Source organism: Ranitomeya variabilis, chromosome 2 (assembly GCF_051348905.1).
Source record: "Ranitomeya variabilis isolate aRanVar5 chromosome 2, aRanVar5.hap1, whole genome shotgun sequence".
In the NCBI taxonomy this organism is placed as follows: Eukaryota; Metazoa; Chordata; class Amphibia; order Anura; family Dendrobatidae; genus Ranitomeya; species Ranitomeya variabilis.
In genome coordinates this window covers 855,981,723-855,998,998 of record NC_135233.1, presented here as the reverse complement: position 1 = coordinate 855,998,998, position 17,276 = coordinate 855,981,723, and the positions used below count along the sequence as shown (strand labels likewise).

At 49.1% G+C, this 17,276-nt stretch overlaps 1 protein-coding gene across 1 annotated transcript in view; it reads right to left on the bottom strand.

Annotated features, from left to right (window-relative positions):
* Nucleotides 1-206: 206 nt before the first annotated feature.
* LOC143808030 (receptor-transporting protein 3-like) overlaps nt 207-17,276 on the bottom strand; it is a 32,753-nt gene continuing 15,683 nt past the window's right edge. The window contains exon 2 of the mRNA XM_077290255.1: nt 207-1,784. Coding sequence (XP_077146370.1) covers nt 1,199-1,784 — 586 coding nt within the window. The 3' untranslated portion in view covers nt 207-1,198. The remainder of the gene's footprint in view (nt 1,785-17,276) is intronic.

The window sequence follows — 17,276 nt, the reverse complement described above, 5'->3', positions numbered from 1 at the left end:
ATAAAGCTACTATTGATTGTCGGACATAAAATATACATACCGTAATTTTGTGTTTAAAACAAGTTCTCATCTAACGAGCTCCTAAGATTACAATTGCAATTAAATGTATTTATATTTTTAAGGTAAGGGAGCTCTTGATTACATTCATATGTCTTAAAGGTGTTGTTCACTTTGGAACCATTTTTGTTGTTGTTTTTTTTTTCTTTAAAGAGGATCAGAACGGCATAATAAAAAAGTGAGTAGCAATGACACTTTGACAGAAGGAAATGTGACAAGCTGCAGCCAGTCACTTGCTGAGGCTGGTCACTCTGGAGGCCAGGGTTTTGCTGAACTGTCATTCCATAGTGAGAGAGACCAAAAAACTAGAGGCGGACCAGGTAAGCACTGGATTTGGAGAATCAAGGAATTAGTGAGGTAAGCGTCAGGTTTTTTTATTATACCATTTTCATATATTTAAAAAAAAAATCCAATACAAATAACCTGTTTAATGGATAGAATGTCAATTACAAATTCTAGACAAATGTAATTTATATTACAATATAAATGTGAAATTAATAGTTAATATACTGATTGTTTAATTACAGCATCACATGGCTGGTGTGATTAGATCTGTGCTGTGTTAGGCCTCATGAACGTTACTTTACTGCGGCTTTCCAGTAAAAAAGAATCTTCATGGCATGCCATACTAACAGCACATTCACTCCCTATTATAATCAAAAGGGGGTGGATTTTCAGTACCCGACCATGGCCACTACTACGTCAATGGAGCTGTGCTGTGCAGCTCCGCAACAGAGCAGTTCCGGCCACCGCCGACACCGGGAGTAGTTGATCGGTGAGGATGCTGAATGTTGCACCCTCACTAATCAGATATTGATGAACTATCAGAAGGATACACCGTCAATGTGACAGTCCCAGAAAACCCCTTTGAATTCCTTAGTAGTATAGTTAAAATCACAGACAACCCCATTAATGCTAGACACATAGATTTATAAAGCAGATGCTGTAGACAATATGTGAGATTCCTTATAGGCCCTATACACACACTAAGGTTATTCAGATGCCTAAGTTGAAAAATGTATAGTGCTTCTAAATTTCCTACCAATCTATTTCTAGAATTTCATTATTTATATAAAATAGATCCACATGCCCTGTCAAACTTTATATTCTTTTCAGTAGGATAGAAAAAAACAGTTTCTAACTATTGTATTTTCATGCCTAAAGTAGACAGCAATGCAACAATTAGGAAGCACACAATTATTGCAAAGAAAACTTTTACATTTTCATTATCTGGTGATTGGTAAACTGCTCTAGTTGGACGGGAAGTTACATAAGTCTCTGTTGGCCAGAAGATTGTTTTATCTTGTTCATAAACTCTTGACGTTGCTCGGGGATAGAATGTTTCTGGCTTGGGCAGAGGTGCCATTGTTTTATCTTCACTGACTGCATTCCAGTGACACACCTGCATCTTACAAGCCTCGCAATACTTCTGTTCATGAGGTCCCTCCACGTCATCACTGTAAACCTCAGGCTCTAGTGTTGGCCTTGTATTTTTCCGCTCATAAAACTTGCTTTGGATTTTGCTGATTAGATTGATCATGACCCGCTTGCTGTTCTCTTCAGAAATTTCAGCCTTTTCAAAAGTAGAAACGTTGCATCGTCTACATCTTTGCCTAAAGATCTTCATTTTGATGGTGCCACATCTACGCTTTGCATCCAACCTTATCAAAAACAGGATATGTACTAGTGCTGAGTTCCACCATCGACAACAGTGTGAGCATTGGAACCTAAAACAAGAAATAAAAATACAAATAAATATGATATTATTATATAGTATTAAACTGACTATAGATATATTTCTTGCATAGAACAGTGATTTGCCCTAGGCATAACTATATTGTACTTATTACTGTCATGTTCCTTTACTGAAATGTGTTATTTTTTTTAGAATACTAGAATTTTTTATCATTGTACACCATCTCATTTAACCCCTTCATGACCTTGGGATTTTCCGTTTTTCCGTGTTCGTTTTTCGCTCCCCTCCTTTCCAGAGCCAATAACTTTTTTATTTTTCCATCAATATGGCCATGTGAGGGCTTATTATTTGCGGGATGAGTTGTACTTTTGAATGACATCATTGGTTTTACCATGTCGTGTACTAGAAAACAGGAAAAAAATTCCAAGTGCGGTGAAGTTGCAAAAAAAGTGCAATCCCACACTTCTTTTTTGTTTTTCTTTTTTACTAGGTTCACTAAATGCTAAAACTGACCTGCCATTTTGATTCTCCAGGTCATTACGAGTTCATAGACACCAAACATGTCTAGGTTCTCTTTTATCTAATTGGTGAAAAAAAAAATTCCAAAAAAATTCCAAACTTTGCTAAAAAAAAAAAAAAAAAAAAATTGCGCCATTTTCCGATACCCGTAGCGTAGCGATCAGGTTAATGCTTTTTATTTATTGATAGATCGGGCGATTCTGAATGCGGAGATACCAAATATATGTAGGTTTGATTTATTTTTTATTGTTTTATTTTGGATGGGGCGAAAGGGGGGTGATTTAAATTTTTATATATTTTTTTTTTTTTCACATTTTTTTTACTTTTTTTTTACTTTTGCCATGCTTCAATAGCCTCCATGGGAGGCTAGAAGCTGGCACAACTCGATCAGCTCTGCTACATTAGCTCGATCATCAGATCGCTGCTATGTAGCTGAATTGCAGGCTTGCTATGAGCGCCGACCACAGGGTGGCGCTCACAGCAAACCGACATCAGTAACCATAGAGGTCTCAAGGTTACTATGGTTACTATGCAGAAGCATCGCTGACCCCTGATCATGTGACGGGGTCGGCGATGCGCTCATTTCCGGCCCAATGGCCGGAAGCACCGGTTAAATGTCGCTGTCAGTGTTTGACAGCGGCATTTAACTAGTTAATAGCAGCGGATGAATCGCGATTTCACCCGCCGCTATTGTGGGCACATGTCAGCTGTTCAAAACAGCTGACATGTCCGGGCTTGGATGCGGGCTCACCGCCAGAGCCCACATCAAAGCAGGGGATCTGACCTCGGACGTACTATCCCGTCCGAGGTCAGAAAGGGTTTAAAGATATTATGTTATTGGGTTTTTACTACCCTATCTGTGAGAGGCATGATATAGGGGCAGAGTTTCCAGTGATTTGCCACTTACTGGGCTGCTTGCCGTGCCCTCAGAAACCACCAGCAACTGTGTCTACCTATCTAAATTCCCTAACTAACAGTCCCTTTACCACAATAAACACATGAACGGAGCTTTAGAAAAAGTATTTCTAAAGTCCATTTATGATATATTTTACTCAATTATATAGCACCATTAATTCCATACATTATCAGCAGTGTCCCCATTCAGGCTCACATGTATGTCAAACAGAAATCAGTCCCAGGAGCGCTGAAGGAAACTCAGACAACATATGTAGTTTATCACAACGCGTTTCGACGGTAAACACCGTCTTCTTCAGGTGGAGGTTTATTAATGGGAACAGGAATGCAGTATTTAAACAATAAACAGCCAATCACTACGCTGTTCACAGATTTAAAGGAACATTCACATAGAATTATTAATAATCACATTATTGTTTAAATACTGCCTTCCTGTTCCCATTAATAAACTTCCACCTGAAGAAGACGGTGTTTACCGTCGAAACGCGTTGTGGTAAACTACATATGTTGTCTGAGTTTTCTTCAGCACTCCTGGGACTGATTTCTGTTTGACATACGCTCTTATCCTCCCTTGGAGGTATTCAGCTGGAGCTGTGGTGGTGCTCGACATCTCCCTTTCCCTGGGTTGATTCCTCTGCGCTCCACTGTGACTGCTTTCACTTATTTTCATTCAGGCTCACATGTCTTTGGAATGTGGGAGGAAACCGGAAGAAACCCACGCAAACATGGGGGGATGGTGGGATTTGAACCCAGGACCCCAGCGCTGCAAGGCTGCAGTGCTAACCACTGTGCTGCCCATATATATAAATGAACCCTTAGACTAGGCGATGTAGAGTTAGTTTCTCCAGATTAGTCAGCCCACTTAGCCTGTTATCAGTCGGCAATATCACCGGCTATATACAACTCTCACACATGATCAGAAGTCTTCTGCACTTCGATCATGTGCAGTGAGCCTCTCTGAAGCCTAGACACATACACCCAGCTTCAGAGGCTTAATAATGTGAACAAAGCTGTGCGCATGCGCAAGATTTGTATAGCACTGGCGATGACGCTGGCTCTTGTTAGTCATGTTATCATGCCCACAGGTGCGTGATAATGTGGTGTTGGATCGCCCCCAGGCACAGGGCAGTGGGGTACTCGGTACCGGGTCCCTCTGTCTCGGTTCTGGGGATGTCATGGTGGCCCGACCCGGTCCGTGGCCCTGCTAAGGGGTGCCCAATCAAAGGTGTAGTTTGTGAAGTGTTCGTGACGCCACCTGTGGTGTTCTGTCAGGGTGACCGACGCTGCTAGGGGTCCGCTGGGGTGATGGAATGGCAGCTAGATGTTATACCTTCCCACAGGTGAAGTATGTCCCCAGGGCTTCCCTTGATGAGTAGGTGGTAATGGTGGATGTTGTAAGGTGCGATGAATTACGAGGACACAAAGGTTGCAGTCTCTTTACCTTTTACTGAAGACTTCAGCGTCCACAGTCCAGAGCACTGTTCACAGGGTAGGCTAAGTCCGGCCGGTCCGAAGGCACATCCAGAGTTCCCTTTGCAGGTGGAAATCAGTAGCCTTCCTACTAGCCCCTGTGCCTCCCTGCTGAGCACCTCCCTGCTGAGCACCACGGGATAGTCCTCACAACTCTCGTGTATATTTCTGATGTTCTCTCTCCGTCCACCAGATGGTATGGCTAGGACGACCCGTATGACGGGGTAGGCCTGGAGCTATTTTATAGGGACCCTAGTGACGTCCCTCTCCCACAATTTGCCTCCGTTGTCTTCATTAGGTATTAAGTTTGGGCAGCCAACTTGGAATTGAACTGTCCTGCCGTGTTTCAAAGTAATGCATAGAGCCAATTACTTCCTCGGTGTTCCGGCCACCGGCTAAGCGCCTCAGAAGGATGTTGCCGATCTTAAGGCAGGACTCCTCCTGGTGTTATCTCCTTGTGCTGTGATCTCGTTTCTCACTTCCCACAATATACTTCGCTTCTTGTCCTTTCTTAGGATGCTGCAATGAGGTGCAGGCGCAGCTCCGTAACGTTCTATCTCTTGCTATGTCTCTGTCAGGATCCCACCCCTGACAGGGACCTCTGTCTACAGCTCCGATGTTCCTCCTTCTCTCTCTATCTGCCTGACAGGTCTTCTCTGGGTCAAACCCAGGTAGCTTTCTGACTAACTTCCTATCCAACCCCCAGTTTTACCCGAGTGTGAGGAGTGGCCTAATAGATAGAACCTTTTGCTCCCCCTGGTGGCCGGAGTGTGAAGTGTAGTGTGTGACTGTGATACCTGGTCAGGTGAACTCCTTTAGTACCATCAGATGTATCATCACTCCCCCTGGTGGAAGAGCGACAATACTGCAACAACCAGGACTCTGGGGCGCTGCAGTTCCATTTAAAGAGGTTGTCTGGGCTTTATTACTATTTTATGTATGAACCTAAGCTGCAGAATGCTGACAGTTTGTCATATACTTTCTGTCGGAATTCACCACCGTTGCCTCTATACCACACTACGGCATGTGACCATGGTAATTTCGGATTTTGGAGGATCAAGTCATATTCTGAGTAGTTTCTTACTGTTCAGACACTCCTCTTAATGTCATAACTGATGTCATGCCCAGTCTCCAACAGACCATTCTCTCTGGTTCTCTCTGTGATTCCGGCACCTACGCAGTGCGCGCTTTCTGCCTCCCGATGCCTGCACACTAGTGTGAGGCAGTGCTTGCATGCAACAGCTCATTAGACTAACAGTAAGACTGTCCTGAATTCAGGGATCTGTCCAGTTATCTTAGGATATCATATGTATTTCCTAACTTCAGCTGTATCTGTGGCCAAAGGTCACAGATATAGCTGAATGTAATGTTGCATCAGGGAGATGACAAGTGCTTCTTTCACCATTTAGTCTGCCTTTTGATCACGTGACAATTTCAGATCACATGACTGGCAGTGAAGAAAAGTGGAGAGTAGTAGTACAGGCAAGTTGTGTATTGAGGTTGCAGAGATGTGTATGTATATGTATGTGTTGCCCACACTTCCACTGAAAGACATGTATTGTTGCAATGTAGATTATGTGTGCCATGTTTACTAAGGTGTGTTAATAGTGATTGTATTGTACCAAGCAGCAGGAAGTTAATAGGGACAGTTAGGGTTAATTGTTGGGACTATCCCATAGTGGGAGGGGCTAAATTGAAGGGACAGAGACAGTTTACTGCCAGGATGATAGATAGGGGCCAGCATACAGTAAAGGCAGACCTATGGTCTGACCAGTGAGCAGTGCCACATGATGTGGGTGTCAATGAGAGGAGACTGAGGCAAAAGATAGCATGATCCAGAGGAGTGATAAGGTAAAGAGATAGAAGAAGTGAGTGATTTTCTGGGGACAGGCTCTGGGGCAGAAGGCCTGGCGGGACGGTCCTGAGTTCACAAGTCAAAGAGGTAATGGGACGAATCGGAGCAGGGAATGTGAGATGAAGAAACTTTCTGCAGAATATCAGTGACCAGTGGTTCGGCTATCCTAAGACAACACCTGTACCTTTATACTCAAGTGCCATCCTGCTCTGCCACTCGCCATCCGAACCCCTGGACAACGATAAAGGTGCTGGAGCCAGCTTCCTCCCATCTACCTGGATTCTGACTTCCCTCACCAGAGCCAGCTTCATATATCATACCCGGTGTCCGCCGGTCAGCTCCACCATATCTGTTCTATCTGTTTATCCATTTGTCCCACTGGGACAGCTGCCACGTGTCCGGGGTTCAACTGGAGGTAGCACCTGTGTCCCCCAGGTATTCCATTCTGGTCCTGTTTGAGGGATCTTGCTACAGAAACCTGGGACTCACTAGTTTTGCCCCCTTCGGAGCCCCCCGGACTGAGGTCCCGAGGTTCCACTCAAAAAATAAAATACAAATGTGAACTTCTTCATCTGTGCCTCCGCTTCCATTCGTTACAGTAGTTCTGAGGTGCCTGCAAGCAGAGAAGCTGGTAAAGTCCATAGTGGCAGAAGTAGCTTCCCTTAGCATAAAAGTATGAGAAACAGCGGGTTGAGAAATATGACACTCGCTTACTGAACTGTAGTGCCATTATTGGGGACAAGGTAAGCTCCCAAATCACTGTGCTGGGTTGTACTGAAGGCATAGGAACTAACTGAGGCAGAATCATGCTGGTTTAGGAAGTAAAGAAAGAATGTGTATAAAGATGTTCCATGTATTAAAAGAAACATCCATGAAGATTTGTGCCCACTTACTACAGTACATACTCATTCCCAAGTTATGGTTCACAGTTTATTAAGCTGTGGCCTCCCTCATTGAACTCCATAACATCAGGTCATGGCCAGCCTATGTAACACACGTAATTCGATGCAACGACACAGAGCCACAGAGCTAGGGTTAATAGGAGAAAACAATTTCTGATTTAATAGTTACAGGGATAGACCTTCTCAAAGGGAACAAATCAGATCAATGCTAGGGAATATAGAGGGAAAGGGCAACTCAAGGTGGCAGTTTATATATAAGTCAATTTCACTTAGCGTGACTCGAGTGCCTGTCTCTTCTCCTGGATTGAATGCTGGCATCCGGCTGAGGTCAGTGCTGAGTTCTTCCGGCTTCCTCGCCTAATAAGTTGGTCTTCTTTCTTCTGGCGGCAGCGGGTGGTCACCGGTCTGACCCGCTGAGCCCCTAGTCCATTATGCTGTGCTGCAGCCAAAAGTATTCCACAGCAGTCTCCCACTTTGTGTGCACCCCTCTGCATGCCCGACGATGTCCTAGAGTCCTTACTGCACTCAACCTTTCTCACTGCTGAACAGCCTATCCTTACTCGCGGCGCTGCTCCGATCCTCACTGTCACTTCTCTCTGGAGGGAACTCCCTCTCTTCTCCCACGCAAACCCTCTTATGCTCGCCTGGCTCACCACACCCCCTCTTCACAGGTCAAGGGTTTGCTCTGTCCTCAATCTCCTTTCCCCCTGCAACAGTGGGCCAGCCCCAGCAGTTCTGGACCCAGTGTCTTGTCAGCACCCACAACCCGGCTTTCCTTTCAACACCCCCATTCTCCTTTAACTCGCCATTCCACAGGCGAAAGTGCTTTCACCAGGCATTCACATTCCTTAACTTCTTGAACGATCCGCTGCCAGATGAATTGATCTTGGTCATAACGGGTGGGAGGCCCACCAGCCGTCGTTCGCTATGATCTGCATAGTCCGGGTTGACTGATGGGAGGTGGGGAGTTACTTTGGTCTGAGATGTCCGTCGCTCCCATGGCTTCAAGCATTGGTACTTCAACGCTCACTTCTCTGGGAGTGGAAGGCAGCAAAATCATTAAGGTCTGTGGTTAGGCTGGCATCTCTTCTTCGTCAAAGTCGAGAACCATCAAAGTAGGTAACTGGGTAGTTTTCAGCAATTCTACTTCATCTTCAGGTCCTTTGGACAGGCAGGGCCGCAGCATGCTATGGTTAACCAACCAGGTAGGCGCTCTTTCCATCCATTCAGGCTGAATTTCATACAGCGGCCTGTCAGAATTGACACGTTGTGTTACTTGATGCGGGGTCTGCTCCCATCGGCTATCCAGGCTTTCCTGGTCCCCTGCTCTCAGAGTTGTCCTTCGAATAGGTTACACCTCATGATGCTTGAGTTCTTGAAACTTCATCTGCACCAGCTGGCGGAGGGTATGCAGTTGATGCCTGGTGCTCCCAGACCCAAGAAGACACCCCCGTCCATGGGTAGTCCTCTTCAGGGTCCAACTCCAGCTCAGAAAACTCTCGCCCCCTTCACTCAAACAGCAAGGTATACGGAATAAACCCTGTCGTACTATGCACTCGATTGTTGTAACCCTTCCATCATTCGGCCTGGAAGCAGGTGCCTTGGACGGAATACATCCTCTTGGGGCAACCATACACTTGGATGAAATCCCAGCAGATGGCCTGCACAGCTGATTCAGCATTCTGGTCTCTGGTCAGGGTTACCACTGCAAATTTTGTGAAACAGTTGGTTATTACCAGGCAATGTTCAAATCCGAGATGTGCTGGACCTCAAGTAATCAATCATCAGAACCCCCAAGGGAGCAGAAGTCACAATGGTCTGTATCAGCTTCTGCAACCACTGAAATGTCTTCTCTGGAATGAAGTGAGCCCCTCTCTTGTGGGCCTCTGTAGCCACTGCTCTGATCAACTTCTCCTGGTGCACTACTTGCCAAGTGACCCCCATTTCCCGCAGCAGCTGTACTTTCCAGTATAGCAATTCATCTTCCAACTGGAACCTTTCCTACTGCCTCAGAATCCACAGGGTTCCTGGAGACAGAGCATCTCTCGCCAACTGGGAAGTTGTTTCAGTGCCACCCACTGTCGCAGCTGGGAGATTTCCTTACCTATCTTTTGAAGTCGTACACAGTCATCCCGGGGCAGTCCCAACACCTGCTCTTCAGATGCCTCTCTGATCTGTCCCTGAGTTGCCACCAACGATTTGGCAAAGTCCTGGAACCCAGGAATCTCAGCGTGAGTGTTCTCGGCCCTGGCTCGATAGGCAATCTTATATCGATACTTCGCCATGCGTGCCACCCATCGCTGTTCTAAGGCCCTCAACTTCACATTTTCCAGGTGGGCCAGAGGGTTTTTGTCCGTATGTGCAGCACCCCAGAGTCCTGGTTGTTGCAGTACTGTGGCTCCGCCACTATGGGGAGCTATGGTACGTCTGATTGCACTAAAGGAGTTTCTCTGACCAGGTAACACCTCACTACACTTCACACTCCGGCCACCAGGGGGGGTGGTCCTATCTAGTAGGCCACTCCTCACACTATGGTAAAACTGGGGGTTGGACAGAAAGACAGGGAGAAGTAGCTGGGAAGAGCTAGTGAGAGGACCTGTCAGGGATGGGATCCTGGCAGACTCCTCAGAACAGAACTAACCAGCGCACAACGGGAATACAGTAAAGAAGTATTGGGGCCAGAAGGAGTCGTCCTGTTAGACCGAGGCAACATCCTTCTGAGGCGCAAACAGTCGGTGGCCGGAACGCCGAGCAAGTAAGAGACTTTAAGTACTACTGCAAACCACGGCCGGACAGCTAATTATAGGTTGGCTGTCTCACTTAACACCTAAGCAGACAACGGAGGCAGCTGTGGGAGAGGGGCGACTCTAGGGTCCCGGAAGAACTCCAGGCCTACCCCGTCATACGGGTGCGTCCTACCATATCACCTGGAGGACGAAGAGAACCAACAAATAGAGACAGACAGAAACAGTTGTGAGGACTATCCCGGGAGCTCAGCAGGGAAGAACTACAACACCCAGCGCTAGAAGGTAGACACTGATTCCCACCTGTAAAGAGAACTTCTGATGTGCCTTTGGACCGGCCGGTCTCTGACAACCCAGTTAACAGCGCTCTGGACTGAGGTCTCCAAAACCTTCAGTAAAGAGGTAAAGAGACTGCAACCTGGTGTCCTCGTTATTTACCGCGACCTGCACCTCACAACTGCACCGCTACACCACCACTTATTCTACCGGACGTCCCTCACCGACAGACAGGGCCACGGACCGGGTCTAGCCACCGTGACAACCCCAGGACTGAGACCCAGAGGCCCGGTGCCGGGTACCCCTAGGCCCTGTGGCGGTGTGGGGGCGCTCCAACTTGGCGTCACGAACAGGATTTACTTAAGCCTGAAGAATCAGGTCATGTGTGCCTTGGAACTGTGATTTATTGTGCTTGGACTGTACTTTATTGAAAAGACTGTGTGCTGTGCCATTTACCACCAAAATTCGCCATTGCCGCGCATGGAGGGAGGAGCCCTAGCTACGCGGGCGGGACCAGCCAAAAGAAGCGCGGAACGGAAAGCGCGGTAAGGCGCCAATCCCGGAAGAGGAACTCCGACCTCCAGCAGGTTAGTGGGAGGAAGGGACAGCCATGTCTGAGTCGGGAGGAGAGGAGGCGGCGGTCGCAGCCGCGGACATAGGGGCAGCTCCGGTCCACGCAGCGGGCGAAGCCGCGGCCCTAATACCACCACCGGTTGCCGCAGAACCCACTGTTCCCCTCAGCCAGCCGGACACTGCCGCTAACACAAAAGCCATAATGCCCTTTTCTATGCCGTACCTGCCCGGAGCGGCCTGGCTCCCACGATACTCTGGGGAGTCGCATACATTCACTGACTTTAAGGAAGGGCTCTGCAGCCTGCTCGAGTTCTATCCCCTGACAGAGCCCCAGAAGGTTCATATGATAACCGGCCAACTCTCTGGGGCGGCTCTGAGAGAATTGAAATCCTGGCCCGCTGAGGATAAAGGAACTGCACAACAGATTTTTGCCAAGCTTAAAGCCACCTTTGATACTCGCACTGCTACGGAAATTAAACTGACTTTTTATGGATGCAAACAGAGGCCACAGGATAGCTTACGGGACTATGCCCTTAATCTCCAGGAGGCGATGCGGGCCATTAAGCAGAGTGACCCCGGCAGCATGCAGGATGAGGATAAACTTCTGAAGGAGCGGTTCATTGAGGGGCTCCTGTGCAGTCACCAGCGGGGCCAATTGCACTTCCTGGCCATGCAAAATCCAGACTTGACTTTTGCACAGTTCAAAGATAAAGCTATCCAGGCATTGCAGGAGCGACAGCCCAGCCGCGCAATACCACCCAGGCGCCCCGCTCTCACATACCACCAGGAGGTGGCATCGGATACCCCAGTTGCCGCGGAGGCCGACGCCCAGAGCTTCGAGGACGACTCCCCTGCAGGACTCCGTCTTCAGATGCAGGAGCTGACCAAGAACGTTGCTGCCCTAGCCCGGACGGTGCAGTCCCTACAGGAGGCCCCCAAGAAAAAGATCCAGCTAGCCTCCGGACCAGAGGATGTTCCCTGGACGCGACAGAAGAGGACCCCACCGACCAGAGGCCGGGACAGCGATCGTTTCCATCAGGACGGACGAACCATCTGCCGCCGATGTCACCAGGTGGGCCATCTTGCAAGGTACTGTCCTTTAAACGAGCAACCCCTGGGGCAAAGGGCCAACCCCCAGGAGTAGGACGGTCAGGCCCGCAGCATTGGAGAACCAAGTATATTGGAGGACGACCAGTTCTCCCTGTAGTGATTGATGGAATCCCCTTGAATGCTTTGCTGGACACCGGTTCTCAGGTGACGACTATACCTTACGTGCTCTACAAACAGTATTGGGAGGACGCTGATATTACTCGTGGCCCTGACGATGATTTCACCATAATCGCCAGTAATGGTCAGCCGTTGCCACAAGTGGGGTATAAGGAGGTCACCATCAAAGTGGGGCGGGTGGAATTGAAAGCCCAAGGGATTGTGATTGTTGATATTGATCGTCGAGAATGTAATCCCATGATGACTCTTGGTACTAATGTTATAGAAAATTGTCTTGCAGAAGTGATTGTTTTGTTGCAACAGGTGGCAGAAACCGCTGGCCACAGTGAGCAATGTGCCCTGCAGAAGGAAATCAGAGCTCTGATGCAGAGACAGCAGGTAGAGCTGACTGGTGGTGAGATTGGTCGTGTCACTGTGAGTGATTCAAACCCCATCGCGATACCCCCCAAGAGTGAAATGTTAATATGGTGTCGAGCAGCCATAGGCCTCAGGGGTAAGGACTACCAGGCCTTGGTAGAACCCGTATATTCAGACAATAGGCCTACTGTTCTGACAGCCCGGAGGGGTGGTCGACGTCCGTCAGGGGAGAGTGCCCGTACGTGTCCTCAATTGTGGGGAGGAAGAGGTTCACCTCACCAAGTATGCCACGCTCGCCAAATTGTTCACTGTCAATAATAATGTGATACAGACACCTGAACCCTTGGTCCCGTCAAACTTGGCGGAGAACAAAGGTTCTGCAGAGCCCTCGAAGGACTGGTGTCGGGAATTGCATGTGGGCACTGACTCTACCCCATCCCATCAAAAACAGGGGGCCTACAGGGTGGTACACGAGTACGAGCAGATATTCAGCAAACACCCCTCAGATTTTGGGCAGGTGAAAGGGATCCAACATCACATCCCCACGGGAGATCACCGACCCACAAAAGAGAGATATCGCCCTGTACCCCCAGCTCATTACCAGTGTGCCAAGGACATGTTGCGGGAAATGAAGGAGGCCGGGGTGGTGAGAGACAGCTGTAGCCCCTGGGCAGCTCCGTTAGTCCTTGTTAAAAAGAAAGATGGTACAATGAGGATGTGTGTTGATTACAGGCAGTTGAATCGCATTACACATAAGGACGCATACCCATTGCCTAGGATAGAGGAGTCTCTGGCTGCCTTAAAATCTGCTAACTACTTCTCTACCTTAGATCTCACCAGTGGGTACTGGCATGTTCCTGTAGCGGAGGCGGACAAAGAGAAGACGGCCTTCACGACGCCAATGGGTCTCTGTGAGTTCAACTACATGCCCTTCGGATTGTGCAATGCTCCCGGAACGTTCCAGAGGATGATGGAGTGCTGCCTGGGACACCTGAACTTTGAAACCGTGCTGCTATATTTGGATGATGTCATTGTCTTCTCTAAGACCTACGAAGACCACCTGAAGCACCTGGCCGAGGTGTTTGAAGCCCTATCCAACTTTGGCTTAAAGGTGAAACCGTCCAAGTGTCATCTGCTGAAACCTAAAGTGCAGTACCTGGGCCATGTGGTGAGCGCTGAAGGAGTGGCCCCAGACCCCGACAAGGTCACAGTGATTAAGGACTGGCCAAAGCCCAGTGACCTCCACGAAGTCCGGCAGTTCCTCGGGCTGGTAGGCTATTACCGGAGGTTCATTAAGGACTTCACCAAGAAGGCCGCACCCTTGCAAAACCTGTTGGTGGGCCAACCAAAGAAGACCAAGGGGAGGAACACCCCCTTTGATTGGAACGAAGAGCTGGAGGAATCCTTCACCTGTTTGAAGTCGGCACTGACGGGAGAAGAGGTACTGGCTTACCCCGAATACGACCAACCGTTTGTGCTGTACACAGATGCCAGTAATGTGGGACTAGGAGCCGTGCTGTCTCAAGTCCAGAAAGGCAAGGAAAGAGTGATCGCTTACGCCAGCAGGAAACTCCGTCCCACGGAAAGGAACCCTGACAACTACAGTTCCTTCAAACTGGAATTCCTTGCCCTTGTCTGGGCAGTGACAGAGAGGTTTAAGCACTACCTGGCCTCCGCGAAATTCACCGTCTTCACGGACAACAATCCGCTAACGCATCTGGGTACTGCCAAACTCGGGGCTTTGGAACAGCGGTGGATGGCCCGGCTGTCCAACTATGATTTCACCATCAAATATCGGGCAGGACACCAGAATGCCAATGCCGATGCTCTGTCCCGAATGCCCAATTTACCAGAAGTGGGAGAAGACCCGGAGGCACTTGAAGAGGTGGAGCTGCCTGCCTTCCATCGCCCCAAAGCCACTCAGAACTCTCACCATGTGAAGAACAGGCACAAGAACCAACCGGATGCCACGCTGAATCCCCTGCCCCACCACGGATGGGCAGAAACCCAGGATAGTGACCCCGCGGTCCGTCAGGTGAAGGAGCTCTTGACGCAGGCTGGGTTGCACCCTGGCCCAGACGATCCACAAGAAACCCAACAGCTGTGGAAGGGGAGAAGCAAGCTGTTTATCCATGATGGCAAGCTGTGCAGGAGGAGCATTGACCCACGTACTCATGAATTGGTGTGGCAGATAGTGGTGCCCAGGCGAGATGCGCCCATGGTTCTGGGAGCCTACCATGATGGAGCCAGACACTTCGGATGGAGGAAGCTAGAGAAGCTGCTCCGAGGGAGGTTCTATTGGATTGGCATGAAGAGAACCATTGAGAAGTGGTGTCGGGAGTGTGGTCCATGTAGTCTGCGCAGGAAGGACCGTGACAGTCAGCGGGCTCCCCTGCGGCCTATCATCACCAAAAGGCCGCTCGAACTGGTCGCGCTGGATCATGTGAAGCTGACACCTAGCCGGTCGGGCTATATCTACGCCCTTACCATCGTGGACCACTACTCCAGGTTTTTGGTGGTTGTGCCTGTCAAGGATCTAACGGCCAGGACTGCCGCCAGGGCCTTCCAGCAACACTTTTGTAGGCCCCATGGCTACCCAGAGAAGGTACTGACCGATCAGGGACCTGCATTCGAAGCGGAAGTGTTCCAAGAATTCTGCCAACTGTACGGGTGTAAGAAGATCAGGACCACACCGTACCATCCTCAAACCAACGGGATGTGCGAGAAGATGAACCAAGTGGTAATTGATTTATTGAAGACCTTACCCGTGGAGGAACGGAACCTGTGGCTGACAAAGTTGCCTGACTTGGTGGATATGTACAATCACATCCCAGTAAGTTCCACCAACTGTACTCCAGCGTACCTGATGCGAGGAAGATCTAGTCGGTTACCCGTTGACCTGGACATGGGGGTCCTAGTACCCGAAGATACCTCGCCGGATGCAGATTGGGATGCAGAAAGGCAGCGAAGGTACCGCGAAGTACAGGAGTGTGTAGAAAGAAGTCTCGCCCAGGCTAGGCAGAAGCAAGAAAGGGACTACAACCAACATGCTCCTGCGATCCCCCTGTCACCTGGTGAGCAAGTACTTAAACGACAGAGGAGATTACACAAGCTCGATGACCAATGGGAAGCGGAACCGTATACCATCCTGCCATCCGACTTCGACAACACAAAGGTCTGTCTCATCAGCAAGGACAGAGGGGAGACCTCGACAGCGGTATCCAGGGATCACCTTAAGGTCTGCCCCGATAAGTTGAAAGAGAGGGGCACGGCCCCAGAAATCTCCCCGCCGGTGGAAAAGGAGAAGACGTTCCATACCGTCCTTGGTGACTTTCCCCAATCCTGGACTCAGATAAACCAAGCCATCGCGGTGCCTGTTCTAATGTTTCAACAGCCGGACCCACCAGAACCAATGGTGGTACCAGATCATCTGGCCCCGCTACCTCAACAAGCCTTACCTGATGAAACCATGCCAACCGTTGAATCGGCAAATCCTCCCTCTGCTATCAGTGAATCTGCTGTACCCACTGTTGATAGCAGCAGCTCTGAGAGCCCTAACCTGCCAGTGCTACCCCGACTCACTAGAAGTGTAGCTAGAAGACGGTGCACTACACCAGCGGTAGCAAGCATAGCGGGCCCTGTTAGGCCAATAGCAACCCCTGTGCTGCGAAGGTCCACACGCAGCACTCAAAACCAAACTCCCCTCCGCTACAAACCTTGGAGGTATTAATAAGGGCTGCTCTGTAGTTAAGAATGTTTTCGTGTGTATTTTTGTTACAGGTTTTAAATGGACAATAGAGTAATGGACGGTGAATTGCTCAAAAACTTTCATAAGGGGGGACCCCTTTGTTTACCCGGGGTCCCCGCTGTTTCAACCACTGAACTGAGAGTCATAAACTGTGCATGACCTAACTTTTGCAACGTTCAAGAATCCTCACCTCCCGTAAAGGGAAGCATTGTTATGTTCAATTGTTATGCTATTTCAAAAATTTGTGTGTTTTCTGTTAACATGTATTATTGTTCTTGTTTTCCCAGTCCCGGAGTACTGGATTTAACCGGGGGGGAGTGCAGCACCCCAGAGTCCTGGTTGTTGCAGTACTGTGGCTCCGCCACTATGGGGAGCTATGGTACGTCTGATTGCACTAAAGGAGTTTCTCTGACCAGGTAACACCTCACTACACTTCACACTCCGGCCACCAGGGGGGGTGGTCCTATCTAGTAGGCCACTCCTCACACTATGGTAAAACTGGGGGTTGGACAGAAAGACAGGGAGAAGTAGCTGGGAAGAGCTAGTGAGAGGACCTGTCAGGGATGGGATCCTGGCAGACTCCTCAGAACAGAACTAACCAGCGCACAACGGGAATACAGTAAAGAAGTATTGGGGCCAGACGGAGTCGTGCTGTTAGACCGAGGCAACATCCTTCTGAGGCGCAAACAGTCGGTGGCCGGAACGCCGAGCAAGTAAGAGACTTTAAGTACTACTGCAAACCACGGCCGGACAGCTAATTATAGGTTGGCTGTCTCACTTAACACCTAAGCAGACAACGGAGGCAGCTGTGGGAGAGGGGCGACTCTAGGGTCCCGGAAGAACTCCAGGCCTACCCCGTCATACGGGTGCGTCCTACCATATCACCTGGAGGACGAAGAGAACGAACAAATAGAGACAGACAGAAACAGTTGTGAGG